Source organism: Merops nubicus, unplaced genomic scaffold, assembly GCF_000691845.1.
Source record: "Merops nubicus isolate BGI_N331 unplaced genomic scaffold, ASM69184v1 scaffold12229, whole genome shotgun sequence".
In the NCBI taxonomy this organism is placed as follows: domain Eukaryota; kingdom Metazoa; phylum Chordata; class Aves; order Coraciiformes; family Meropidae; genus Merops; species Merops nubicus.
The window spans coordinates 3,284-31,060 of NW_008629060.1; the positions used below are offsets into that span (position 1 = coordinate 3,284).

The following is a 27,777-nucleotide window of genomic DNA, read 5'->3' on the forward strand; positions in this document are numbered from 1 at the left end:
AAGGGCAACAGATGTCAACCAGTATCACATGTCAGTAAACAGCAACAAGACAGAGGGTACTTTTCTTAGCACTTTTGTGAAAGCATCATGCTGTCAGCTACGGCCACATCTCAGCTGCTTGACTTTCTAAGTGGTGGTGCTTGTATGTGTGATTTAACTCCCACCAAGAGAGATTTCCAACCATATGGAAATACTGTCCACTGAAGTCAGCTGAAACAAAATAGAAATGCTTCTGCATATTTATTAAGGCTTGAAAAGTGAAAAAAAAAATAAAAATAATCACAACTCTCAAACTGATTGAAAGCTCATTCTGTGCTTGGCAGAAACAGACAAGCATTTATATTTCTCAGCTTTAATACAGAAGGATCATCCTTAGGGCAAAATAGTAGTTGTGATTCATCTGCTTTTTACCCTTACTGCAAAGACTTCTGACAGTAAGACCAAAATATGCTAACTAAAAAGGCACTCTTTGTACCATAAACACTAGGCCACAAGGAACTGGACAGTGGCCATCAAATCACTGCCTTTTAATTTTTCTCTCTCATCTATATTTCTCTAAAGATTTCTGGTAAAAAGGCAGCTGACTCTATACAAAAGGCAGAGGCATTGCCAGTATCTTAGTGGCTGCATGCATGCCATATTGAATCTAACTTTATTACACAAGGAAAAAAAAAAACCAACCTTTCAATTAGGCAAAGATGTACTTCAGTGTCAAAACACCAAGGAAAGAGGTAAAGGGATAGAGTCCTACTGCTGAGTCCCTGCTTTTGAGTCCAGGCATGGTTAGCTGCAAAAACACTCCACAGCCATCTAACACCTCAGCTGCTTGAGTGGAAACAGTTCAGTTCTCAGCAAGCAACTCTGCTGCCAGTCATAAGTGAGAGAACAGCAAATGAATGGACTGGGAAGATCCAGCTCTTTTCACCACTGGAGTACTGTCTCCAAGAGTAGATAGATAAGCTGTGCATTGAAATTTGAAGTCATTTTATTATGGAGCATACATCCTGTCAATTAAGACTGTTTGTGTACAACCCAGGAAGGAAGTTACCAAACAGTCACATGGATGAAGAGGCCATGCATGGCCAATACACTGCTCAGAGAAGCTGTGACCTAGCTTTGCCCAGGGACAGTCTCCACTAAACCTTAGGCTCAAACTCTACATGTACAAACTCAGAGCTTTGGAAGAAAAGGCAGGCAAGATGCTAGCACCTGAACACATTCCTTGTGTACAGCATGGTGCCTAAGAACAACCATCTCCTTCCTCTGCCTTTCCAAAATCCGCTGATTAAGGGAACAGGAGAAAAAAAGAACTATTCCAACACGGCAGGAAGGCCTTTACTAAAAGGTGCATTAATTGGGTAAGGCAAGCCAACGAAATGATTAATTTTCTGCTCTCCTTCAATATTATGTTGACACAAGTTGATTATAGCACTTAATTACTAATTCACCCTGCTTGAAAACAGGAGTGCTTTAAATTTTTAATGAGATGAGGGAAGGCAACATTCCCTAACTCAACAGGGAGAAGTCATTTTATTTCCTCTTTTGATTTCCCAAGTTATTACCATTTCTAAGGAAAAAACTCTCCCCTCCCTGATCTTTCACTCAATTCTTGCTTTTGAAAATATGGAAATCACCAAGGCACTTGTATTAACTTCAGTCCATGGCCCGACAGGTAATGCCCTGGAAGAGGAATAGAGGATCAGACCATCAACTGAAGCACGTCCACTCAAATAAGTGGAACAAAATTACAGCTGAGACTGACTGATCCAGAAATGAAAATAGCCTAACCCCCTCCAGTGTTGTCAGCAAAAATGTTCAGGGTGTCCCAGTACTGCTTACGGGTGTTCTTAGGAGATGCTGTCTAGTCACAACTGCCAGCTGGCCCATTACCAGCGTTGTGGACTAACTGTTGCATTTCTTTATATATTCAAGACAGGCTGTAATATTTTCATTGTTAAGTAGCAAAGACACTGTATATCCCATCATCTTCCTGGCTGATTTGATTTGATCCTCTCTGCTATACCACCCAACGATTTCCTTACGCAACTAAGAAGAGATGTCCATTACATTAAGCACAACCAAGAGGTGCACAAACAAAACTTCTGAGCTCCTTTACTACAGAGTTGGAAGTGAATCATTTCTCCTGCATCATCAGAACTTCAAACCCCTGCCTGCAGTAGTTACTGACTCCATGCCTGTTATCTTGGAGGCAAGCTGGGCGATCACGATCTACAGAGATTCTGGGGCTGCTTCCAGGGATGTAAAATTGTACCTAGGGGTTACTTTACTTGCTCAGATGCTACTGCTGCTAAATAATTCAGCTAATCCACGTTAGGTAATTAACTAACACCTCTTTCTATAGAATCCAGCTAATTTTTACATACCTCCAATCTGCTTTATACAATGAAAAAGCTTTTTCCTATCTTTTTGCAGGATATACCAACTCACCTAAGAACCAAAACTAACAAAGAAAAGACTACCCTTCCCTTAAAAGACAATTTTATACCTAAAAAATCTTACAGTCCCATAGACTCTAATTTCTAGCTCAATATTTTACACCAGAAATGATAACAGAAACCTGATTACAGAAATTTACCAGTAAAATGTATTATAATAAATCATACAAAGTTTCTTCTCTTCCCCTATCAGCCAGTAACAATGACCCACATTAAGACAGCAAATCCAAAATAAATCTGGCGATCTGGTTTCATACAGGTAACTTTATTAATTGCCTTAATATGCAATTAAGGAATAGTCAGTGGGCTGTAGGATTTTATAAGGCAATAATCCAGTTCCCTGGTGTACAGCTCTGTCCCAAAGAGTAGGCTATCCAAAAAAAAATGAGCTGGCTGACTGCCAAATCAAACAGCACCTTCTTCCCATTTTCAATTACATACAAGTGAGGCAGAGTAACGAGGATATACTGGAAACTTTGACATTTATTTATTGAACATTTTTACTGAGAAGGAATTGCTGGCTTGCTAAACCGGAAACTATATTTTTACTACAGAAACAATCCCACAGAAAACCAGGATCCTGCTGCTCAGCATGCAAGGAATGGTAGAACCAATAAATTGACCCATCTAAGCCACCAATGCTAAAGTTATTTCATTCAATGCAGTGCATATTTCACAAATCCCCAACTCCAAAATACAGAGTGTATCTCAAAAATCCTTCTGTGACACTATTTTACACAGCACTGTCTTCTGTGACCCAGCCAGGCTGTGTTACAGCTCACAGGCACAACAAACAAGACACAACAAAACCACTAAAAGGGTGTAGCGTTTGCAGGGGCAAATTAAAAGATAATCCAAGCTGCAAGAAGAAGTTCAGAAGATTTTCTCCCCTTTCCAGAGATTCTGTAGAGACTAAATAACCAAAAGATGCAATGGGGAAAAACTCATTACACTGCACGCTCTTTTGTTTTGTTTTGTTTTCTTTTTGGATAAGCCAAGTGTTTTAATTCAGTTTTACCACAGAGGAGAAAAATGCTGGGAGAGTAAATGAAGAGGAAAATAGGGAAGTCAACATTCTTTGAAGCAACAACATATGGTGACCAGGCATGAGAGATGGAGGTTATAAATCTTTCCTTGATAGAATGACCTAAAGATGAAATTGCAGCTTCAGGAGGCCTAAGCTTTTAAACCCACACTAGAATCTAGCAAATTAACCTGTATGGTTACAAATTTTGCAATAACCTTCATTTCCAGTGCTTCTTTGTAAAGGCTTAGCATACTGAGAAGTGTGGTACCAATACCAGCACGGTCAATAGAAAGGATGAAAACCATTACTCAAAATACAGTATCATTCAAAATACAGATAAAAAGATATGAAAATTAAGAATTAGAATATAATCCTGTATCGTGCAAATAGTCCCTGTTGTAGTATAGAAAGGGAAAAGAGAGTAGGTACCTTGGTGCTTGTTTCTTTATGAAAAAGAACTTATTTAGGGACACCAAAGAGCAGAGGAAAAGCTCTGTAGTGTTCCAACCAGTATGACCAACTGCCCAAGAAAGTGAAGGATAAGAACCCTGTTATCTCATGCACAATTCTGACTGGGTTCATCACACAGCTATATGTAGGTAAGTAGAGCTGCTGTCCTTGGAAAAAACCATCTTCCAGTGTGTCTCTGAAGCAGATATTTCCCCATCTCCAGTTCCCGAAGGCAGAATGCCACAGGACAGGACAGGACAGTCAGCAGAGCAATTTAAAGCTGGACTAAGGTTAGCAGGAGTGATTTTGAGGGATCCTGGCTCTGGGTGCTATTTCCAAACTGTCACATGGATGCTTCCAGTTTTAGAAAATGGAGCACAGCCAACCCATGAAAACCAGATAGCTTTTAAGTGTTTTGATTTTGACGTTGAGTGGAAATGTCCAAAATCATTCTGAGAAATGTGACCAACCACAGGGACAAATACAGTAAAAATTCCCCTTCAAACAACCATAGACATGAGGAAAGAGGTTATTTGTAAAAACCCCACAATTTTCTCCTTTACAATTAGACTGAGCAAACAAAGAGCTTTGGAAAGCACAATAATTAAGCACAATTACAGGACAGGTAATAACCTCTATTATTTGCAAAGACTACAATGATGCTGAGTGTTTGCAGCAGCACCTTGAAGAAAGGTTTGTTTTGGAAGATGTAAAACTAAATGGAAGAGAAGGCTGTTCATCTGCAATGTTAGATCTGCATATACACCTCTCTGCCCCCAAAAGACATTTATTCAGTTTCTTGTTTTCTTGATCTCACGTAGCTGAATTCTTTTAAAAATATTTTTATATAGTCTAACAGATTTGCTGCATGATACAACTGATATTGCCATAGGTGGCACTTCTTTAACAACAATCTTCTGAACACACACTAAGCCAAAATGCTTAGTGGGTGGTTTCTTCACACAGCAGAGATGTTGTGGCATTCTGGATAGGATTCTGGGCCTCACCTGGCTCCCAGTGATCACCACAGGCAGTACTATGGAAAAAACATGCTATAAATGCCCAGTGGGATATATAATAGCAGTAGTTTCCCCTTTTCTGTTTTAGAGATATCCCAGGGAAGCCCATGGGCTTGACCTGTAACTCAGTGAAACAAAAGGAAACTCTCCTGCTGACTGGAACCAGACCTTACACAAACAGCTGCTGAAGCACTGAAAAAGGCAGAGGCTGTGCTTGGGTTACTTGCTCCTTATACAGTGCTGAGGCACTGGGCTGCAATTTGTATTTGTTCTTTTTCTTTGTGTGCTGGCATTAATGTACTTGATTAAAGCAGAAATAGGAAGGCAGCATAAGGAATAATGAAGTCCAGCTCCTGAGAGATGCAGGTAAGCCCATTATAGAGTTTACTCCAGGAAGACCCACAGAACCTGTACTGTACTTAGGAGAAGCTAAAACCCATTCCTGCAACCAGAGGCACGTACCACCTGACATATCATAATGGTAAAATAATAAACTCTTTTTAAATTAAAAAGTCTGTGATTTGGCTGGTTCAAAGATCTGGTTTCACTGATAACTATTTCTGAAGAAGCCTGCTCTGTAGACTGATGTACATGTACACATGTATAAAACAGACATATCTGCTCTTAACATATTTTTATATCTAAGGGCAGAGTTAAAAACTAAAGGTAAATAAATACACCAAAAATATACAAGCACATATCACAGAACATTTCACAGTATTATATTTTTCGAATGGTCATGAAGAAAGACTTAAAACCAATTCTGAGATGTTCAGTTATTGCATAGTAGTGGAAAGCATCTTAAACTTGGAATGAAGTATCTATGTATTTGAAGGCAGAAGATTAACAAAAGACTAAGAATTAATCATCAAAAGTCGCAACTGAAATTACATTTATCAAAACAAGTTCTCCTTGCAAGCACTAGAGTTATTAAATACAAATATATATTTATATATTGTACTACATATTTGTTGCAATGGGATTGATTTTCATGGAAAAATTCTTATGAAATGAAACTGCTCTTCCTGCTATCCTACATGGCAATGCAGAATATTCATACCTGGAAAATCTACTTTTTTAAAAATGCCAAACACAACCCAGTTCCTCAGCTTATGTTTATTGACTCCATCAATTTAACTAGGTTGAGAAGCTGACCTCCCTATTCAAAAAACACATTCAGTTACAGTTTTGTGCAAAACTTCATCTACAAGTATCTCTGCCTGATGTTATAAAGAAAAGTGTATGTAGAGACCATCCTGATTGACTTTTTGACTGACTGAATGTAACATACTGTTTAGTGTCCTTGTGTAGCATGAGGGACATGTCTTATGTTAGTGGACTTGCCACGTGGGAGAACAGAGATGATTTAGGGCACTCAGACCCTTTGTCAGGTTTCTGTATACTACTGTTGTTTATATAAATGCAGCTAAGTCATGCTTTGGCTGATCCAGTGAACACAAAAGCCCTACTGCTACTTTCACAACTGTTAATGGATTGAAATAACATGAATAAACATGACATTCCATCCTCATTATTAACTCTGCATTCACTGCAGGCAAGACAAGAGGTATAGGTGTGTCATTTTTTACTGAATAAATAGTACTGTTGGTTTTTTATGTTTAACATTCCTCAATATGAAGGAAGGAAAGTAGGACAAAAATAACTGAGATGAAAGTGTGACCTTCTTGCAGGATTGCAGCCTTGCCAAATCCCCTTTTTTGTCTGTAAAATTACGTGGCCTAACTTCATAGACAGCAGCTTTTACCTGCATGTCCCTGCAGTCAAAAGACGAATCTAGGATGCACCTAAATAACATATGGAGTTAAAAAGAGGGTGGAGAGAAAGCAATGCTGGCTCTTGCCCTGCTGTGCAGAAGGTACAAACTTCTCCACTTGAATCAAAGTCTGTGCATGGTGCCAAATGTCAAAGTGTTAAATGCATTAAAAACTGGAGGGGGAAAAAAAAAGGCAGTTCATACCTGTATAGATGCAACATCCCCAGAAGCACAAGCTCCAAGAATAGCAGCACCCACCAAAACAGACTCCACTTCTTTGGATAGGACAACAGGCTTGCCTATACAAGAAAAAGCCCTGCCTGTTAGGAGGAATACAGCACTACTGCACTAGCAGCACAATAAATAATTAAAGCAAGAAAGACAAAGAAAAAAGGATTCAAATAGGACTTGAAAACCATGTTCACAACTCTATTCAGAGCTAAATTCTACTGTAGATTAATGTAAATCTCTCTGCTCTGTGGTTTCAGGCTCCAAGAAAAATGCAGAATTTAAGTAAAACTATCCCAGCAAAACAATACTGCAGAACATAAAGCATACAAAGAACAAACCCTCAGATCTTTGACTCTGGCGATTTATCTCAAAGGGCTTGGTATAAACCTGTTACCCACAGCCTCCAAACCCACGTGCCTATTAAAAGTTGACCTTGAGGGGAAAACAGGGTGGTATCCTTTTTGTTTCTCTTGCAAGGAACAAAAAAAAGATTATTTGTGTTTGTTTTTATGTATATAGACAACAAAGCCAGTCTGGTTTTGCTGCAAGACACAAAAACATGACTAGTAAACTTTCACAAGCTATGTATGAAATAATAAGAGACAATCTCTCTTCCAAATTGTGCAACATACTCAAAAACAAGATTAAAACACTGGAAAAACAAAAAACCAAACAATATATTGTGAAGTGGAATTAAAAATTGTTTCATCACTGATGGAGACTATGATGCACATACTTTCCCTCGGTTCACACAGAGTTTTCCAAGACCTGAATTACTACTGTAAAAACAGCAGGAAAAAGACTAATAAACAAATAAAAATCAGCCTGTTTTCTTAATTCTCCTTAAAAATCTAGAACAATAGCATAAGCCTAAGTACTTTTCTAGCTGCACTTTAGAAGGTTATCCTCACTGAGCCAAAACAATTTAATATTCCTACAGTATTTGGCATGTGTCTAAATTTCCATTACTGAGATAATTTCGTTGAATGAATGATGATGCAAACACAGTGGTGGGAGGAGGGCTTCCTTCTGTGAATAGCCTCGATGACATTATGCCCAAAAAAATGTTGCTCCTGAGAGCCAGCTTTAAGATTAGAAGAAGCTGAAATTTGGAAGAAGTTCTAAAGTGAGCTGTGAACAACTCCTACAGAGGAAGAGGCAAAATGCACACTTTCCAAAATGAGAAAAAATTATTAATATAAGAAACAATTATTGGTACAAAGCAAATTCACCATGGACCCCAGGCAGCCAGATACATTATGATGGCAACTTTACTGCGTTTCCCTCATCATCACAATGAATGCAGAATTCTTACCAGGCAAACAAAAAGATCAAGATACTTTTTAAGTGGCCTGCGAAATTATCTATTGGATGTCTGCATGGCTGAGTCATGGGCATTTGCAGCTAACAATAATATATTCAGATTTTTTTCTTTTCAGGGAAGAATGGGGGATTGATCCTGGAATGTTAGTTATTTTATCTGATAGGCTCTAATGAGTTCAACATAACCAAGTGCATTTCAGTTAGATGAACTCTGACATCCCTTGTCAGTCACTGATTTTACAAATGGGGGAGAACTCCAGACTGCAAAAAGGCCTTTTTGTACTAAATTGTACTTGGCCATTAGTTACAGTCAAAGAACTTCTGATTACATTTTAATCAGAATACCTTGTCACAGATCTTTTATTTGACACATCATGAACCACCATCTCAACTCTACACATAGCTGAAATTCACCTAAAACACTGGAGTTCTGTAAGGAAAGGCGCCTGACAATGGACACACGGACTTGACATCATTTTTCACAAAGAGAAAAAGTGTCACTCTGACTACAAAGTATTTAGTGGATTTTAAGGTCAACAGGCATTATGCTTTTTCCTTTTCCATTTCTGTTTTCATCTCAGGTAAGTACACAAAGTATATTTTCATCTTCCCTCCTGCATCAGGGTTACAAAGTGTGGTTTGATGCAAGGGCAAATCAGATCTCCAGACCAAACGCCTCAGATCTGAGCCTTCAACTCTATTCATGACAGCTCAACTGGTCTTAATTTGAAATATACCCAAAACACACATCATTCAAAGCTTCTCTGAAGTCCTTTACACAACATTTTGTTATTTTTTCCACATTTTTTAAAGTACATTCAACTGACTTGCATGTGTGCTAATATGTCCAACACAGACAGGCTTAACGGAGACCAAAAACTAACGTGCAAGCCTAAGACCTCCTCTTGTAACGGACCATGTACTCAGGACCTTCCACCCATCAGGAAACTCTACACAACCAAATGCAACATCATGCAGGAGCAAGGATACAGAAATTGTCCTCTGACCCACATTAATGACACAGACGTGGAAGCAATTCAGAAAAGAACTGTTCTATATAATGGATACAATGCCCAGCATGAGCAGAACATGCCAGAAGTCCAACAGAATTCAATCAGAATTAAACTAACGCAGGTTTTAGTAAAACATATCTTCTGCAAACCATGGGTACAAAATGTAGTGGGCGTTATCGTCACCTAATGTCTTGTAGTCTGACTAAATGGAATAAGTTCTACAGAACATTTCAAATAATTCTTTAAAATCTGATAATGAGAAATCTCTGACATGTAATTTATGCATATTGGATTTATAGCATAGTGATTTTATAAATTCATATGAAGTTTTAATATTTATTCTATGGCACTGTCTTGAAAAAACCTGCAAGTCTAAGATCTGCAGATTGGAAATCATGCTGGAGGTTTCTCCTGCAGTCTGTCTTCTAACAATACAAGGACTGGAGTTGTGTTTGTACCACATCTCTGGGTTATTCAAATGCCTTTAAATTTCAGGCAATTCAGTCTTGCAGGAAGTAACTTTTCACTACGCACTTTTTGGCCAACCAGCAAAATAAATGCTATATAAAGAAAGTATTTATTTTTCCAAATACAAAGTATTTCACCACCCCAAATAAAGTAGTTTACGCTCCCTTGCCCACACTTCATCTCACTTACCAGTAATATCAGCATGCATCTGCACAAAGAGAGGGTTCTTGCTCAGCCCACCACACAGAAAGAGAGTGTTGATACAATGCCCTGCAGCCTCCATAGTTTCCAAAATATGTCTTGTTCCTAACTTCAGAAAGGGAGAAAAAAAGCCAAAAAAACCCAGGTGAGCACAGGAGAGCAAACACAGGTACAGATCTTAAAGCACATTTTGCTAAAAAGAATGATGCTAACTGCCCCTAGCAGTAACTGGAGGGCTGGGAACAGATCTGCAGGGGCACGGCCTCTGCTCAGCTTCCAGCCAGTAACAGGCATTGGAATTACAACCTATAAGAATCAAACAGATGGCACCAAGGATTGGGAAGAACATGGGCCCAGCACACTGGGGCTGGCTGAAGAATGAAGACGTACCAGCACGCAGTAACACGGGGAAATGGGGCTTACAGGGAAGCACCACCAAGGGTGCAGATAGGGATTCTGAGGAGACACAGGAATGGGCACCAGGAAGAAGGGACAGCAGTGAGCAGCAGCTGTTTGTGACCAAGCACAGCAGAGCACGGAAAACCTGCCCAGATCCAGAACTTAAAGCTACGTGGCAGAGACACCTCCACCAAAACCTTCTATTCACTTTGTGTAACAGCATCTGAAAATCACTCTCAGTCAAGAGATTTCAATTCTGAAGCCAAATAGAAAAACAGAACAAAAAAAGGAGCAAATTAAACCCCTGTATTTTCTGTCTTTTCAGCAAAAAGGAAAACCTGAAGAATTTTGTATTGGCTTAACTATTTCTCTTGGCCTTTGCCCTATGCAAAATAAAATGTTCCATTTCTTGCCTGGATTAATTGAAACATCTAAAATGTAGGCATATTTTTAAACTTTTCATGCACAGTCTCCATCCTGAGAAACTCAAATTCGAACAGCTCAGTGTTCCACTCCACGCATGATGAAAGCAAATGCTATTCTAGAAAAATCTTTTCTCTTTTTGTTTGCTTTGCTTGCCTCCAACCAATCCCTGAAGTCAACCTTCTCCCTCCTTCCCCTTGCAAAAAAGCTTTCCATTTCTTTGACAAACTATTTGTCCAAAAATAATTCCCGGCTCTTTACAATACCTCGGAAGTTAATTTTGAAGCTCAGACTTCACAAAATGCCAAATTCAAGCCAAAATTTTGCCCAAGCTGACTCTTTGTAAGTAGATCCCCCACAAAACAGAGTCTGGTCAAAGTTTTCACAAACCATCATTTAAGTTTTCATTCTGCTGTGCTGTAAATTCATTAAGAGGTCTGCAGCCTGCATTAAACCCCTCTTCAACTAAAAGCTACTGAAGGTTGAAGCGAGCAGGGTTTCAGCAGACTGGAGACGTTCAGTGTGAATGACTGGCACCACTCTGGACAGGCCTTCAAAAGTATTTTGGTTTTTCAGGCAAGCGGTTGTGAGGAAATTTAGCAGCCACAACACCAGCTGACTAAATCCATCGCTTCCCTATTGACACAGAGGGCTAATTTCCAAATCACACAGCCACGATTTTAATTATGGAAAAATAAACTGCTCTAAAAAGAGTCCTGTCTCCTCAGAACAGGCTTGACGGCCACAATTACATCTCTGATCATGTTCTCATCCCTCCAACTGTTGCATTGCATTTTGCAATGAATGGTTAAAAGGATATTCTCTTTCACTACTTCTGAAATTCAAATTTATTAACAACTTCTCTCACAACATACACATGTCAAAGACCCTGAGAAAGAACATGCTGTGAAAATTATTTTGTGTCTACCTGCCTGGAAAATTGTATTCACGTAGCAATTTAAATTAAAGCCAGACTCATTTCACTGTGGTTGGGGGGGAACTAATGTAATCCTGGATTGGAGAAAATGCAAATTGAGGGGCTTCAAATGCAAATTTTATATAAAGAGAAAAAAGCGTCTCCTGATGAAAGGAAAACTAGAGATTAACATTCTGTGGGCAGGCCTACACTTTTTAGAAGACTTTTACTTAGGTTTAAAGTCTATCTTGCATCCATTGAGGGCAGCTAATGCTACAGGACTGTGGCTGTCCTGGACAAGAACAAAAACGAAGCTAAAAATGCAAGTGATGGAGTGTGGGGGGAAAATTAAATTTCCTAGCTATCACATTAGCAGTTAGCAAATATAACAAAGTCAAAACAAAGTCTGCTTTGTCTGCTTTTTAGCTACTGTTTCAATAGCATTTTAAGAATTTCTGTTAACTTACTATGAAATCTACAGTATGACCTTTTTATGTCAAATCCCATAACCAGTGCAATTAGCTAGGAGAAAGATCTGCAGATGCTGAATTTAGTGTTCAATGCATATTTGCATTTTACAATAAAATCTGAGTCGAGTCATATCATGAGATAATAGGTGACTTTCCCAGGATTTCCAGCAGAGAACATTTCCACCTCGTTAGCAGGACATAATACTGGAGCACCTGTTCCACACTGGAGAGTTTCTTTCAGGGGCAGTATCAGTCGCTGGCATTATTCAAAACCTCCTAGATGTTCTGATTTAAATGGTGGGATTAGAGCGAAGCATCAGGTATAACCAAGCTACATTCATCTTACAAAAGGATAGAACCTCAGGACAATGGATTCCAGGCTGGGGTTAAGTTCCTATTATTTGTGGAGGAGGGGGGGTTAACACATAAGATGTACAATGCACAGTGAATTTACAGCAACCGCCCACCCTGTATATCCCAGATGGCTGACCCAGCCTAGCAAAGTTGTTGTTTAACCAGCAGAGGAGTTTGGAAGTTTTCCAACTGAACAGAGTTTTGTCAGGAAAACTCCCCAATTAATCAAACTGTTAATGTTTTGCAAAAACACCTCAAGTTCAACAAACTTTAAATTAAAAAAAAAAAAAAAAAAGATACAAACAATGAAGATGTCAGAGGAATGTGGATTTCAGCCACCAGCTGCCTGGGGACAGCACGCCCCACTGAAAATAGCCTGCATCAGGCTTTCAAAACAGCTTCTTTGACCCGGGTTTTCACTGCAAAACAGAACTTCTTGTGAACTGGAAATCCTGGGTTCCACAAAAAATTAGGGCAGAAACAAAATTATTCTAATCAAAAGACCCATCTCTGCACACTAGCAAACACCAAGGCCATTTCCCTAAAGCCAGTCCCTCTGCCTGCTGTCACAGAAACCCAGGCAGGGGCTGATGGCTGCACAGGAGAGAACTGCTGCCCTGCAGCAGGGACACCACAGGAGGGTCAGGGTCTGCCCTGTTCAGTCTGTTGTGCTCTGAACTGAACCACAGACTCGCTCTGACCCGCTGTCGTATGGACTTCTGACTCATCTAAGCAGGGGAAATCCATGGATTTAGGAACAACCTGAAGCCGGGGCATCTTAGGGGAGCTCAAGTTCCTTCATACGATTGCCAAAGCTTTTCCCAACCCCCCAAGTCTCTCAGCTTCCCTCTAGACAGCCCGTGATGCTCACACTGCCCTGTAGGGTACCAGCCTCTTTCCTCACACCTGCACTAGAGGCAAAAGCTGCATTTGCACAATTGCCATAAGGAGAAAACTTTTAAAGGGAACAGTTTCTCCACAGTTTGTCAATTCTCCTACAGTGAGAAGTAGTCATCAATGTGGGTAAACAATATCTTGCTCCTTTAAGAAGTCTATTAAGTGAATTATTATTAGAAATCTGTTTAGCAGAAGGGAATGATCAGTCTGCCACAGAACACGAGACAATTCATTTCTTCTTCTAGGCACTTAAAATGGCTTACAGCAATGGCTTGAATCGTGGCCAAGTAGATAAGGGCAAGTTCATCCAGACCCTGAGACAACGTTAGTCCGACAACCTGTGTAAAGATCAAAAAGAGAACTTACAAAACCAGCCAAAGTAAAGTGCTTATTATTTTCCATGGTTTCTTGTTGTAACAAGCATTAAGTGCTAACTCTAAGCCTGACTTTTGTGAGCTGTACACATAATGTTATGTTAAACATGTTATTCCTGATCTGGAGAAGAACCACATAAATTGTTCTTGCCCTTGCAACGAAATAAAGAACAAACAGCATACTGTATGGGATTAGAGATAGATTAACTCTGACAGTTTTATGTTATGACTCAGATATTGCTCGTGAATGTATTTAATGTAATAATATGAAAATGCTATAACATAAAAATAACATTTTAAAAGCATTTCTCCCCCTCCCTTCCAAGCATCCTAACACCAAAACACAATTAATAATTAAAGACTGTATCTTTACTCTCTTTTCTTTGACATAAATCAATACTGCACTGTAGTTACTCTGGATTGATGTCAGCAGAGGCAGGACCTGTATGCAGACATAATTGTGGCAGAAAAAAAATGCACTTCTGTTACCAGTATTTGAATACAGCCATCATGCCAAGAATATTCTGTTGCAGCATATAATTCTTTCAAAAAACAATACAGGTATTTTTAGGACCTAAAAATATATAAACCATCCTTTTTTTTTTAATGTTTCCCTTGTTTTGTTAGTGGTTTAAAACATCTTGCAGTGCTTACGCCTACCCCTTCCTATCTCAACCTCAAATACAGCAGATTGTGGTGCTGGTGAGTAGCTGGAGATGCTCACTTAAGGACAATGTGCCATTTTGAAGTATATTTTTTCATTAATCACCAGGTAATTTGATACTATCTAATCTTACCCTTATGACTTTCTTCTGTTATGGTTCTGTACAGTAACAGTGTAGTGTGCTGTGACCTAGCTGATCTACCACCCTGAAGTTCAGAGCAAATGTTTCAAGATGGGCTGAAAATCTCCCCAGCAGAGGTTCTCTGGTGAGCTTCCAAACACTGCTTTTTCTGGTTCCAGATTGCAACGGTCTGAAAATCTTCGTACAGAACACACTACTCCAAGCCCTCTGAGTTCCAAAAGCAATAATTTTAAAACCACAAGACAGAATTGGATTAGGGTTACCTTTGAACAAAGATGTATGAAGCATCATGGTTGCATATTTCCAATCATAAGAGCATCTATGCCTATTCTTAACATAAGCAGAGGAGCTTTTTCAGTTGCTGTTGAAATTAATTACCCAGCAACTCTAACACAGCACACTTACTGAATATTTGTCTGTTTAAATCAAGCAATCTCTCCTGATAGTATTTCATTCCTGTCCCAAAAACACTTACCAAAATTTGTGTTGAAATTCATTGCAACAGATACATAAAATTCGATAGACAGGTGAGTTAACAACAGCAAGTGCCGCTAACTGGTGGTCTGAAATGTGATTGCTGGGACACACACAACACCCCTCATATTTTTAGAAAATAGATGTGGCTGTAGTGATACCTCAACTACAATAATCTCTGGTTTCCTGGTGCAACATTAGCACACTTCAAACTGCAGCAAGAAACCCAAATCCTATGGAATAGTTTAAATAGCTATGGTGGAGTATGCTCAAAACTGAAAAAAAAACCCTCCTTCCAAGCTTTTTTTTTTTACCCTGCGTTGACCTTTTTGCAAAGACAGCCTGTTTCTTACCATGCCCTTTAGTGTCAGATCTGTGAAGGGAGATCTGTTACCATGGAAATCTGGCCAAACATGTAAATCAACAGTGAGGAAACCCACAGGCAAAGATTTCTTAATCAGATCCAGGTGACTGTTCAAGTACGTATATATATTGTGAGCACTAGAAGAAAAACGAGTTGGAAAAAGAATGGGGGAGGTTATTCATCAAACATAAAACATTTGTACTACCATCAAATGTAGAAAACCCATCTAAGAATAGTAAATCCCAAATCTAAAACAAAGGGGGAGAAAGGCAAAGCCGAGTGCTTGCCAAGGCCCCGGCAGGGTGTGGGCACTGGGGGATGTCTCTCTCCACATCCCTTCAGTCTTGAGCTTGTCCATTGACTCCTACAGGTCCCCAAATGAGCCAGAGCTGTTGATATTTTGGGGGCTGGTGATGTTTGTCTCTAAGAGAAAGGTGCTGTCACTGTGAAAGAGGAAGCTAGAGAAAAGAAAGCTGGGAGGGAGGAATAAGGAGGATTCCAAACAGAAATGAAAATCAAATTCCTTAACAAATGTTTAAAAAAAGTCTTTGATTAATCAATAGCACTGGACTTACAGCTTTCCTTTTTTAAACTGTAATTATTTCAGTCTGTGTTATGATTAAAATGCAGCACTAAGGGTGGAGGAGAGAAAGCAAGCTGCTATTTTAGGGAGGAGCTGAACATGGGCCTAAGCATGATTGTATCTAAGTGCAGATACTACACCCAGCTCCACAATATCCCACAGACTTTTTCCTGGACCAAGAGTAATCTTAGGGCTAGCACTGAATTCTTCAGTGCTTTGGCTTGCAGCGACTCTAGTGACATTCCATTTTAAAAATGTTGCAATAATCCTCAGAATATTTTTTCAAAAACTCCTACTATCATAAACAGATTCATACATATTTTTCAACTCCTTGGAAATCTCCAAGTGGAGCATTTAATTCTAGACATGTGGGTCAGTAATAGCATCTAACCCTAATTACAATTGATTAGTCATTGTCTCATCCACTGTAGGCCCAAACAGTGATATTCATTTAGCCTCTACATGTATATTCAATCACACACTAATGAGATCCCTAAGGGAATTTGGCATATGCTTTACTAGTTTGACTTCTGACCCGCTAGCAGCTGTATATTTATACTTTGCATTCAACCATTCTGCTGCATGTTTTTTCAATTATACCTTGCCATGTGTATGCTATCAGAGGATATCATTCAAAATGAAGTACACTTGGAAGACATTAAAATAACTAATTCACGTCATTATTCACGTACTTTAAAATGTACTTTATGTATCTTCCTGGACCTGAATTATGGTAATTTTGAGGTCACAAACATTTTCCCCCCTTGTTGTGGAAGTGGCCTTGTTCTCTACATCCCTGAAGACTGCACTATAAGTAGCACACGGTAAGGACAAAGACATTTTATTTCCAGACTAAATCATGGCTTGACTGTTGGGAAGGAAAAGAAAGGAAAGCTTCACTCCACCACAGACCTACCAGACATCCCAGCTTCTATCTGATCTCCATCCTGCCTGATGACTTGCACAAGGATTAGCTGTTTGTGCAGCTCTGACAGAACACAAGGACTGCACAAAAGAGGCTGAAGTTCAGCCAAATATGCTTAAAACCCACACAACTTTGGGATTACACTTTTTTTCCCATACCTTTTACTTTTTTTGTCTACATACAGAATTGAGTTCAAGGCACTTCACTTGGCCTGAGTGATTGGCAAAATCCTTCAAACACTCACCAGTTCTAGTTTCCAGCAAACTTGTGCTGTATGTATTATTACATCATAAGCTTTTTCTCTTCAGTTCTAAGAGAAGGTAACAGTAGCAGCTGGATCTGACTTGCAGAGTTGAGTACAAGCTATTGCTATTAAGAAGGAGCTATGTTGAAAGTGGAGAATAAGAAACCAATGCAAGTTTGCCATGAGTTATGTTCACATTAGGGACATAACTTCAGAATGCAACAAGAGGTTGGCATATAATCTGTTCAGGAATCCTGAAAGATGCTGGCAGGTTATCTTTCAGGAAAAAAATCTAAACATTCTAGACTCCTAAATCTTAAAAAAGGCCTCTAAAACATCTTGACAGTTCTCTGTTCATCTAATATTATTATTACGTTCTGCTTGGAAGATCTCAAAACTGCTGATGGATTATGTGTGTGTCACTTCACTCTATTTTTTCCAAAGCCATCTCTACAGATGGTGGAATGGCACTGGGAAGCAAAGGAATGGAAATTCTATCCTAAAACACAGTACTTCACAAAGCTCCAAAGGGCAAATCTTTGCTGTCAAGCTGTCAGACACTTTTCCTCCAGAAGATTAGAAATGGTGATTCTGGGTAACAGAAGTATTTAAACTTTAGAGCATATATGATCATATTATTTCTTACTTGTATTTCATACTCTAGCCTACCTACACAGGATTTAATGTATCAGTGATGGCTCCAGGTCTATATACAAAACATATAGACTGAAGACCAGGAGTGCTACATGCACAGCAATTTCAGCAACTTGCTGAACTGCATGAAAAAAAAAACCCAAGGTTTGTTGCTCCCAGAGTATGCCAATTAGTTAGACCAAATGCTAAATTTACTGCTGTCCAGACAATCCTTGTGTAATTCAACCCTCTCCACTTCCAGTAAGAGAAGGGAAAAGAGAACATAGGGATAGTACTGGGAGGGTTGCACAAGACTGGTCTTCAGCACAAGCGGTCAGTAGGAGCTGGTTTCTGGCAAGTCTGTGTCAGCCGCTCGCGCCCTGACAAGTTACCACAACTGACTGGAGCAGTGATAAATGCAGCCTGCAAACTCTCACTCCTGGCACGGGCAAAGGAACAGAAGCCTGCAGAGTGAGGATCTGAGAGCAGCTGCTCAGCAGGTAGGCTGCCACTGAAAAAGTGCTAGGAGCCTGGGAGAAAGGAAAGATGTATTTAGGAAGGTAGGAGTAGGTGATAGCAGCAAGTAAGAGGCACAGATTTGTGACCTGAGCTGCTAGTTTTTAATGATCCAGAGGAGCATGTGCATTTTGTCACTACTAAGCCAGCTTAACTCTTCACAGTGTTGCACCCAGCATGGGAAGTAAAGGTAGTACACAACTGCACATGTACATACAAAATTCTCATTGTTTTCTTTCTACACCCATTTGCAATGGCTGAACAGATACAAATTCCAACACTCACACAGAGAATATACTAAGTATAATAAGCCAGATTCTCTGAAATATTCTGCTGAGATTTCCAGGCAAATAATATATCACCATCACCAACAACCCCCAAAACAAGACACTATGTTCTTTTTAAGTATATGACTTACTGCAAGTAAACGGGTAATTCAAAGTTTGGGCCAACACTGTTCACTAGAATTTGCCTCACACTTGAGGGCTACTGCTACTAGTGCCTACGATAAGGCTGAATCCTGTGCTCCATGTGCAGAAAGAAATGAAGAAATAAGGAGAAAAGTTCAGTTCAAATTGCAAAGTTCCTAATTTTCGCTTGTTCATTCTTTGAATTTGATGAATATTTGAGAAGGACAGAAAGAAAAGGGAATTAATAAGAGGCTTGTTTACTAAATTTACAGCTATCCCAACATTTCATCAATAGAGTTATATCTGGAAAGAATTATAAAAATAACACTGAGCAAATCAACTTTATAAAATATTATAGCCCTTTTTAAAAAATATTATAACCCTTTTAATTAATACTATCCTCCACTGTTCTACTAACTGCAGGAGACTCAAATCCAAAGTTATGACAGCATACAGTTGGATAACATGGAGTTCTCTTCCCAATATTCTGGTTTCAGTGTCCTGTTCCCAACACAATCCAAGATTTTTGCACTATGGAATTGGTTGTGGTCAATCAGTTCAGTATCAGACCTACTACAGAAAAGCAGGCCACTGTATACTCACTTTTCCAACACAAAAATAATAAGAAAAAAGGCTTATCCTGGCATTACAGACTAAGCTAATTGTTTGTGTTACGCTTGTGCTTCATATGGGGGCACTGGAAAAGTAGCCTGGAAGCCAAAAGTTTGGAAAAAACACAGATCAATCCTTATTCCAAACATAAGCAAATGCATTTCTTTCCTGATTTCTTTTTTTAAAGAACAACAGAGAATCCTAGGAAGCATGAATCTATTTCACACTGAATTTTCTGGGAACCCTGGTCAAGTTCTTCACAAACAAGCAGGGTGTTGGGCACTACCAAGCATGGAAGGTTCATCCAGAGAAACCACGTAGCTTTATCCCCCCAGGGAGGGCTGAAAATAACTGTGTGACTGCAGGTGCTTAACACATCTGTCAGGACTGACCCCTGCCTTTAGACCAGAGTGATAAACTGAACATGAAATGCCAAGTTTGCTGTTTTTTTCTTTAATCTAAGGAGGAATAAGAAATTACAGGAGAATCAAATTTTCATCCAATGTGCCTAACTGTGCAGCTAAGATCTCTCTGGGAGTGGCATGAATCATCTTAAGGAATCCAAGCCAAAATAGCTTGAGAAAGTCCAGAACTGACAGAAGTGTCTGGACTGACTTCATCCTCTTCTAAAGCAGACCAAACTGAAATTCCACATCGTGCACAGCCTCCAGCTCAAGGAATCCTGGAGTTGCCTCCAACTCACTCCTACATCTTAAGTTTTGTGTGAAAACTCATCCCGAGTTTCTCTGTTCTATTTGTACTGCCATACAGGATTTTTCATATACTTTCCTTTAGATGACTGTTCAAAGCAGGATTTTTCATATGGTGGCTATCTATACTTTCCTTTAGATGACTGTTCAAAAAATACTGAATAATATTTTCTTAATTAAGCTGTATCTCATCCTTGGAGCTTAATAGAGTGACCTACAAATTAAGATACGTCATTAGCCCAAGGCATAAAGGTCTGCTGAACAGGGCTGATGCTATGATATCAAGACACGCCCTGAGCTGAATACAAAAGAAGCTGAAGAACAGAAAGTTAATATCACCACTTGGATACACCAAATGTATCTGAGGGGAGTTTGAAGCGTTCATCTTTGAGCAATCACCTGGCATGCCTTTGTAAATACTTCCACTATCAGACTGTTAATTCCCCTGGTTCAGAATAAGGACACAGCAGTGCCACTCTGCACTTGGGAATATCATCAATTTGTAAGGCAGGCATGTGATGAAGGAACAAGAACAGTGACCTGGCTGCAGCTTTTGACTGTAATTCCGGGAAGGCGACATGGCCTCGGACCACGTGATCTATCTGAAAAAGAGGAAAGCAACATTTTTGGGACAATTACATCTTAAAAATTCAGTCCTGGAAAAGAATTATGCAATATCATAACTTTAAAAAGACAAGACAGCTTCTACATTACTCATGAGGTGTTAAGTCCTAGTGAAGCCAATTGCAAAACTCCCACTGACATTACTGGATTCAGGATTTGGCTTAAAACCAGTGTGAAAAACCAACTAATGCTGCACCAAAACCAGGCAAAATGCTAAGTATACAGCTCCTCAGCCAGAGGAGCAAGCTCAAAGGATGACTATTTTCCTGTCCAGCACTACCTGAGAGCACGTCCTCTAGTCTCTTCCATTCTCTTGCATGCATACCCTCACTGGAGTTCTACCAGGAGCATCTTCTTGGCCCAAAACTCTACATCTTTTTATATCACACAAGGTGTGTTGTCCTCCTGAAAGATGCTCCTCGTGTTCATTGCAGAAAACCAAATGTATACCCTGACAAGCAATTATTGCTATTAAAAAAGATCAATATAGGTTCTGTTTTATACTAAATTTATAAATCAGCTTGTCCTCTCACCCCAGAGTGGTTACCATTATTCACACAACAAAGCCTCGGGTACAATAACATGGGCTTTTAAGACAATAATTCATCAGGATTTGTGGCCTCTTGATAATATCCCATCAGAGGTGAAAGCAACAGCACAGGAGGCCAAGCAAGAGCTATTCAAGAGCAGGGAGTGTATTTGGCAATGCCTGTTGGCAGCAAACTAGATTAGGGATTTCATTTTAAACAGCACAAGTCTAGTTCTTAACCAGTGTAGGAAAACATCTAATGAAGCACACACACCTGAACACAGCAATATGCATGCCTGGTCTTTGAGATTTGCATCACAGACAAAACTCAAACCTGTGCATGCATTAGGGACAAAGCTCAGGCCTCAATTTTGCCATCCTGCATAATCTCTTTAGAACACAGGAGCAATCATAAATTCAGAAATAAATCTATAAATAAATAGCAATCAATAAAAAAAAATTAGGAATTTTTAAAGGCAATTGTATCAGTTTTACTTTTAAGAACTTCAACAGAATGTTCAAATTTCACAAGAATTCACCTTTTGGCACAGATCAATCAGTGAAAAGAGTCCCAAAACATGTCCATTTTTTTGTTTTCAGAAGGCCTGAAGTATGAGAAAGCAAGACCTTGAAAAAACTACAGCTTTAAAACTACAAAGATAGTGAATGCAACCTATCCTCCACATCATGCACATACATTGTTTCCTCTTATGGCCCCCTATGTGTTTTCTATACATGCAACCTCAAGAAAACCATATGAGACATCCTGCGAATGTTTAATAAGACATTAATGAAATCCCTAATACACCTACAGTACTTAGAGCTGATTTTTGCCACAGGTCCTAACAAGACCACACGTTTTTCCAACAATTTCTTTAATGACTCCAGAACGTCTTGTTCTCTGGTACTAGAATGAAAAAGTTTTTTTTAACTCACCTTTCTGAAATGCCACAACTCTCAGAGTACATTTTAAGTGTGAAACCACCACAAGCCAGCCAAGGAAAAACCCTGAATGTCTGAGGATACCCCTCTAGAGCCTAGTTTGGTCTCTTTACCTGCTTTGGATTAAGCATATAGAGACTTCTCCCCTCAAAAGCCTTGTTACAAAGAAACAAGATTTGCCATTTGCCTTTTCAGTGGTGGTGTTACAAGTAGTAACTTAATTTTACTTCTGGTTGTAGCAGTTACCTACAAAATGGGAGACTTTGGGTCCAGCCCCATTTGGGCCAGAAGAATCGAAAGCACAGGTATGGTATGCCACCCACTGTGTGAGCGTTCAGCCATGGGGCTGGTGATGGGCTGGAGATGGGCTAGAGATGGGGTGGGCAGCAGAGGCTGAGAGGAGGAAGAGGGATGACTCTCCCACTGAAGCTGTGACACTGTACTGAGAGGAATGTCAGATTCACGTGGCCAAGAGGAGAGCACAGGAGGGAACACCAGCTCGCAGCTCAGCGCTGAGGGTGTGTCTGGGCCTCCTGCTCCAGGATTACTCTGTGCCTCATTCAGTGACTGCTCCATATGGAATGTGTAACTGCAGTGATGCTCCAATCTGCTACTTCCTGGACACGTACCCCAAAAAGGTGGCTGGTGCTAGGTCTGAGTAACAGAACAATGACACCTGCAATTCGTGAAAGACCAAACCTGTATGTTTGCTGAGCTTACAGGGGATATTCACGGGACTGGGCCCACCTCTGGTACTTTCTGATGAGGAGCTTGGCACCTTACCCCTGAGGACAGCTAGTACCTCCACAGACTGATCAGGGAGACATGCAGAGAGCTTTAGAAGCTTCCAGGGTTAAGCACCCACTAGGGTCCTGCTGACACTTTTGGACTCAAGCCTATATACTGTTTTATACACCTAGCCTTTCTTTAAATTGGACATCAGTGTTTAAGTTCTCCCTGTAAACAAGAAAATTCACTTCTAGAGAATGCAGGCTGTTTTAAATTTTTATTGATAAATGAAACTAACCTAATATAGTTAGAATGCATTCAAGGAATGGATTAAGGTGATGATATATGTAGTGTCTGTCTAGACAGGATAATGTGTTATTACAGTTCTGGCCACACATCTTTCACCGATGCCCATCAATGACCACAATTGTTCTATATAATACAATATGTATAATTTTTTTATCTCAAAGTCCATCTCAACCAAGTAAAGAATTAATGCCTATTTGCCTGTAAAATAATAATAATCATCACCACCATCATAAAAGGAAGACATGTCCTTAGTGCTGTGCCCCATATGTTATCCCCTATCTGTATGCAAATGAGCAGTCTGTAAGAGACACTGATACCGATGAAGTGTTTATTGCTTTCAGGAGCCTTTCCTATGATCTTAGGGAGGTGTTTCAGGCAGAGCCCTCCCTGAACTGACAGTGAAGTTATCTCAAATGACTGCAGTTATGGTAGACCTCCCATCTTGGAGTCTGTGTGTGTCTCCAAACACTTACCAGTTTTCCAGTAGCACTTTGACCCCCCTCATTCAACCACAGTCCAGGTACCATTGCAGAAAAATAGGGTCCCCAAACACCAGGCACAAAAATGGGTGTTTCACTGACCTGGAAAAGCAAGAGAAAGCTCAGGTGAATCAAACCACTTCTCAAAGTAGCTACTTCACAACTAGTGTTTGGCAGCTATCAGAGTCCAACACTGAAAATGATTCCTGCTCCTCCACTGGAGGTACAAATGTGAGTGGAGATGCACAGGTAGATTTACTCTAAGGAAAATGTAGAGAACTATGTCCCCCGTTGACATTATTTTTAGATGACATGACACAGCTGCAGCTACTGACTGCACAACTGCCTCCACTCACTCAAGCCACAGAACAGCTGGGTCTGACCATGCAGAAAGTAGGAGACTGCAGGGACAGGAGTTGTATTTTACAGGGAGAGAGGAGCTGTCTTATTCTCCAGAAAAACACCTTAGAACGAGCAGTCACATACAACACTCTGCTTGACTGTCATCAGCAAATACAGGCAATGCAATCGGCAGCCAGTGTTTACAGAGCACTCATCCTGTGTGTTTTCAGAGGAAAAGATGGAGAGGGAACCCTGCTGACAGAGAGAGTGAGGTGCCCCCAGATCTGCCATCAGCTCCCGAGGCCTGCAGTGGAACCCCAAGCTCTGGTGCTCCCCCAGCACTGCCAGGGGCTCTGTTAGGTGCCTCTGGTGGAAGCTGCAGACCTGGGCAGGGTGAAAGGGGATTTTCTTCTGTTAGCCAACAGGAAACCTTTGCCCGTGTAAACATCAGCTTCTGCCCCTTGCTTAGGCTTAGCCTTACACAAACCACCCCTTCCTTCCCACCTGGGAACCCTCTCTCAGAGGCAGCTATCTCAGCACTATCTTCCAGACACTGCACAGGGCCGTATTCTGCTGCTTGCGTACTGACACACCACCCACGGACACAGTGATATTCTGCTCCTGTGCAATATTTTAGTGGTTAGACCACTCAGGATGTGGGAGACACTGGTTCATTTCCTTTCTCTGCTTCAGAAGATGTGAATTACCCGTTTATAAGGGTGGAGGGCATTTTTCTTCCTCTTTACAAAGCCCTTCTACTTTCAATAGACTAGACAGACTTCCAAGACTCAATTTCTGGTTCAGAAAGAATGCCTGAGAAGATACTCTAGCTAGACTAGCAAGTAAGGCACAGCACACAATGGGGAATGGGGCAGTGGAACTTGGGTCCTAGTACTTGCTACACAGACTAGTTATGTATTCTGCACTGGTTGAGCAGAGAATTCTTGCAGTGAATTCCTCCTGGAGAAGACAGGTCATCCAGCCCCTGGCAGGCTACCTGCTTCTTCTGGAGGCATGCTTCATGTTTTGTCCTCCAGGACCAACAGAGGCATACAAATTCAAGGTGTAAGCAGCTCTGACTTCACTGGGAGAGAACAGCAGTGCAGACATACACCATGACATGATGCACTTCCCACTAGTCCATATTTCTAGGATGGCTAAATCCATAACGGTTATTCTCTAGAAGGTGGGAAGAGTTCCAAGAAGAAAACAAGAGAATTCCCTAAACAAAATAAGTCTATGTTTGCAATGCTGGAATAGCAAAAAAAGAGAGGTCTTAGTCAAGGGGACAATGTTTTTTTGTATTTATAACTTGTTCTTCATTAGCAAAATTCTAGACCCTTTGAAGAACACTTAAGGTTTGCTATTGATTTCAATAAAGCCCAGACTTCATGTCAAAACAGTTTTGAGGAGTAATTAAAAATTCAGGCCTGTTCTTGTTAAACTTGATGCACATCCTCCCTATACTTAAACAGGCCAAACTTTAAAGGCAGTTTTTGCTAGCAACTAGGGAATATGCTCCAAGATGCAGTTCACTGGCATTTGTGCATCCCACATGTTTAGTAAATACACCAGCAGGGAGGTTTCTGCACAAACAATAGTCTGCTCAAGCCATAAACTTACATTACAGCTGATTCTTGTCATGAAGTTCAGTAGGAAAACAAAACAACAAAAACTGATTTCTGAAAATATATCACTACAGTGTTAAGCAATCTGGGTTTCTCTCAGGAATGCATCTGACAAGTGTGAGAATTTTGCTCAGTTCTCCCCATCAGCTCTCATGTGCTGACTTACTTTTGCTAAAGATGTATGTGTGCACATGTGGCTGTGTGTCTGCGTTGAGATTTTGGCTGACTGAACCCATTAAAGAGCAAGAATAGCTGCACTGAATTTTAAAAGGCATTTATGACTCCAAGTAGACAAAGCTACGTCAAAAACATTGCAAAGCCATTTGGTTTGGTTTTGTTTTCTCTTAAAACTACAAATTAATACAGCTTTGAGTTTTCAACACCTCTATGGGACAAGCCTTTTTTACAATTTCAATAACAAAATGAAGTGCAACAGAAAGCAACTCCTAAAATAACCTGATTTTTTCCATCAATTCCACATCACCCACCTTACCGAGAACACGGCACAAGGTCAAAACTCCCAGTCAGCATCTGCTCCAAGCTGGTGGTGGAAGTGTGCCAAGAACCCAAACGTCCTGTCTCGTTCCCATCCTATAGCTGTGGACACAACGTGTCTCTCTACAGGAGGGAAGGAACATTTAGGGCACAAGGGGCTGGAATTTTCAAAGTCTCATGTAAAAATATTTTCGATGCAGCAAACTTTGCAGTACTCTACTGTGATTCCTGAAGGGAGAATTTAGCTACCCCAGGTGTAACAGGCTTAAAATCCAACTGATGAGTAGTCTGGAGAAACCAAATAGCCTCAGGACATTAAAGGTACAAAGTTGCTTTGTGAAATCAGGGGGAAGTTCTAAACATCAAGACGGACAACAAAGTTTAATAAACAAACCAACCAACCAACCAACCCTTTCTTCAAGCATGACTCCACAATTTACCAAACTGTCCTATGTATTTGATAACACTGAAATGTTTAGACTGATTAAAGGACCAAACTCTCCCCGGAGCCACTATTTCTGGCCTAGTATTTTGGACACCCACAGGAATTTGCCAGGACAGGATATTTCCCTGCTGGCTCTTCTCAAATTATACTGAGACTTTCCTATCATCTTACAACTGAAGTACCATTTGTATGCATTCCAGCAAACTTTCAACACATAAACAGGGCAAACGAGGGAGTTGAGTGTTGCCACGCTCATGTATACAGCCAGTGAGGTATGAGGTCATCATTTTCTTCTGCTGTGGGAGCTTTTAACTGGAATAAAGAACACTGACTATCATACTGGGCTGTATTGATAGCACACATGGCATCAGCAGATTTACTATATCCTCCTTCCACTTAAAGAGTTTAATTCACATTTTGCAGATTCTAGGTTTTGATGCACATGGAAAGTGAGAAAACTGGGAATTATCATCCTCACCCAAAGAAACACACAATCTTTGACAAGCAACAGGGTGAGCATTCTTCCATAGATGTAGGCATAAGAAATAGCAAATGGTTTCCATTTCCCCTCCTTGAAATATCTGGATGATGCTTAAGCTTTTCAAGCCATGTAGGAGCTGGCATTTGTATTTTCATAATAAAAAGTCCCATTTCTGTTTGAGTATACATACCACCCAACCCCACTAAAACACAGAAGGGTAAGGTTGGAGAAACAGTGCAAGGTTTGCCACAGAACCCAGAAGATAAGCACAATTTGCCAGACCCAGGGCTATTTTTGTTACACTAATACCGTGTCCTTTCCTAGCTTTCCATTGCCTAAAGACATTCTTAGGATGATATAGGAGAATAAATGTGGTGTCATTATTTTTTTTTCCTTTAATGAGCTTAAGAAAATCCTTAATCTTTAGTAGAAAAACAACATCTGGTTTAGATTTATGGGCAATTGACTTTTATTTTTAAAGCAAATAAGAGATGTCATCCTTCTTTGAAAGTTAACATACATATTCAAAGGGAGCCTCAGATTTTCTGACTTCTATTTAACTTGAATTCATCCTGTTGCACGCTCCGATTGAGAGGCACATTAACGTTCATTATTTTTTACATATAGTGAAACTGAAACAGAGAGAGGATATCCTCTGCTAGACATTAGAGTGATCTCTGCACAGCCATTACTGCAGCAGGA

The 27,777-nt window shown here is 40.1% G+C and overlaps 1 protein-coding gene across 1 annotated transcript in view; it reads right to left on the minus strand.

The window, feature by feature from the left end:
* Positions 1 to 541: 541 nt before the first annotated feature.
* The window catches only part of FGGY (FGGY carbohydrate kinase domain containing), a gene marked incomplete at its 5' end in the record, with an annotated part of 64,124 nt that continues 36,888 nt past the window's right edge, over positions 542 to 27,777 (minus strand). Inside the window, 7 exons of the mRNA XM_008946868.1 lie at positions 542 to 565; positions 6,931 to 7,025; positions 9,951 to 10,071; positions 13,685 to 13,759; positions 15,429 to 15,576; positions 20,613 to 20,674; positions 23,679 to 23,786. Of these exons, the coding sequence (XP_008945116.1) occupies positions 542 to 565; positions 6,931 to 7,025; positions 9,951 to 10,071; positions 13,685 to 13,759; positions 15,429 to 15,576; positions 20,613 to 20,674; positions 23,679 to 23,786 (633 nt within the window). The remainder of the gene's footprint in view (positions 566 to 6,930; positions 7,026 to 9,950; positions 10,072 to 13,684; positions 13,760 to 15,428; positions 15,577 to 20,612; positions 20,675 to 23,678; positions 23,787 to 27,777) is intronic.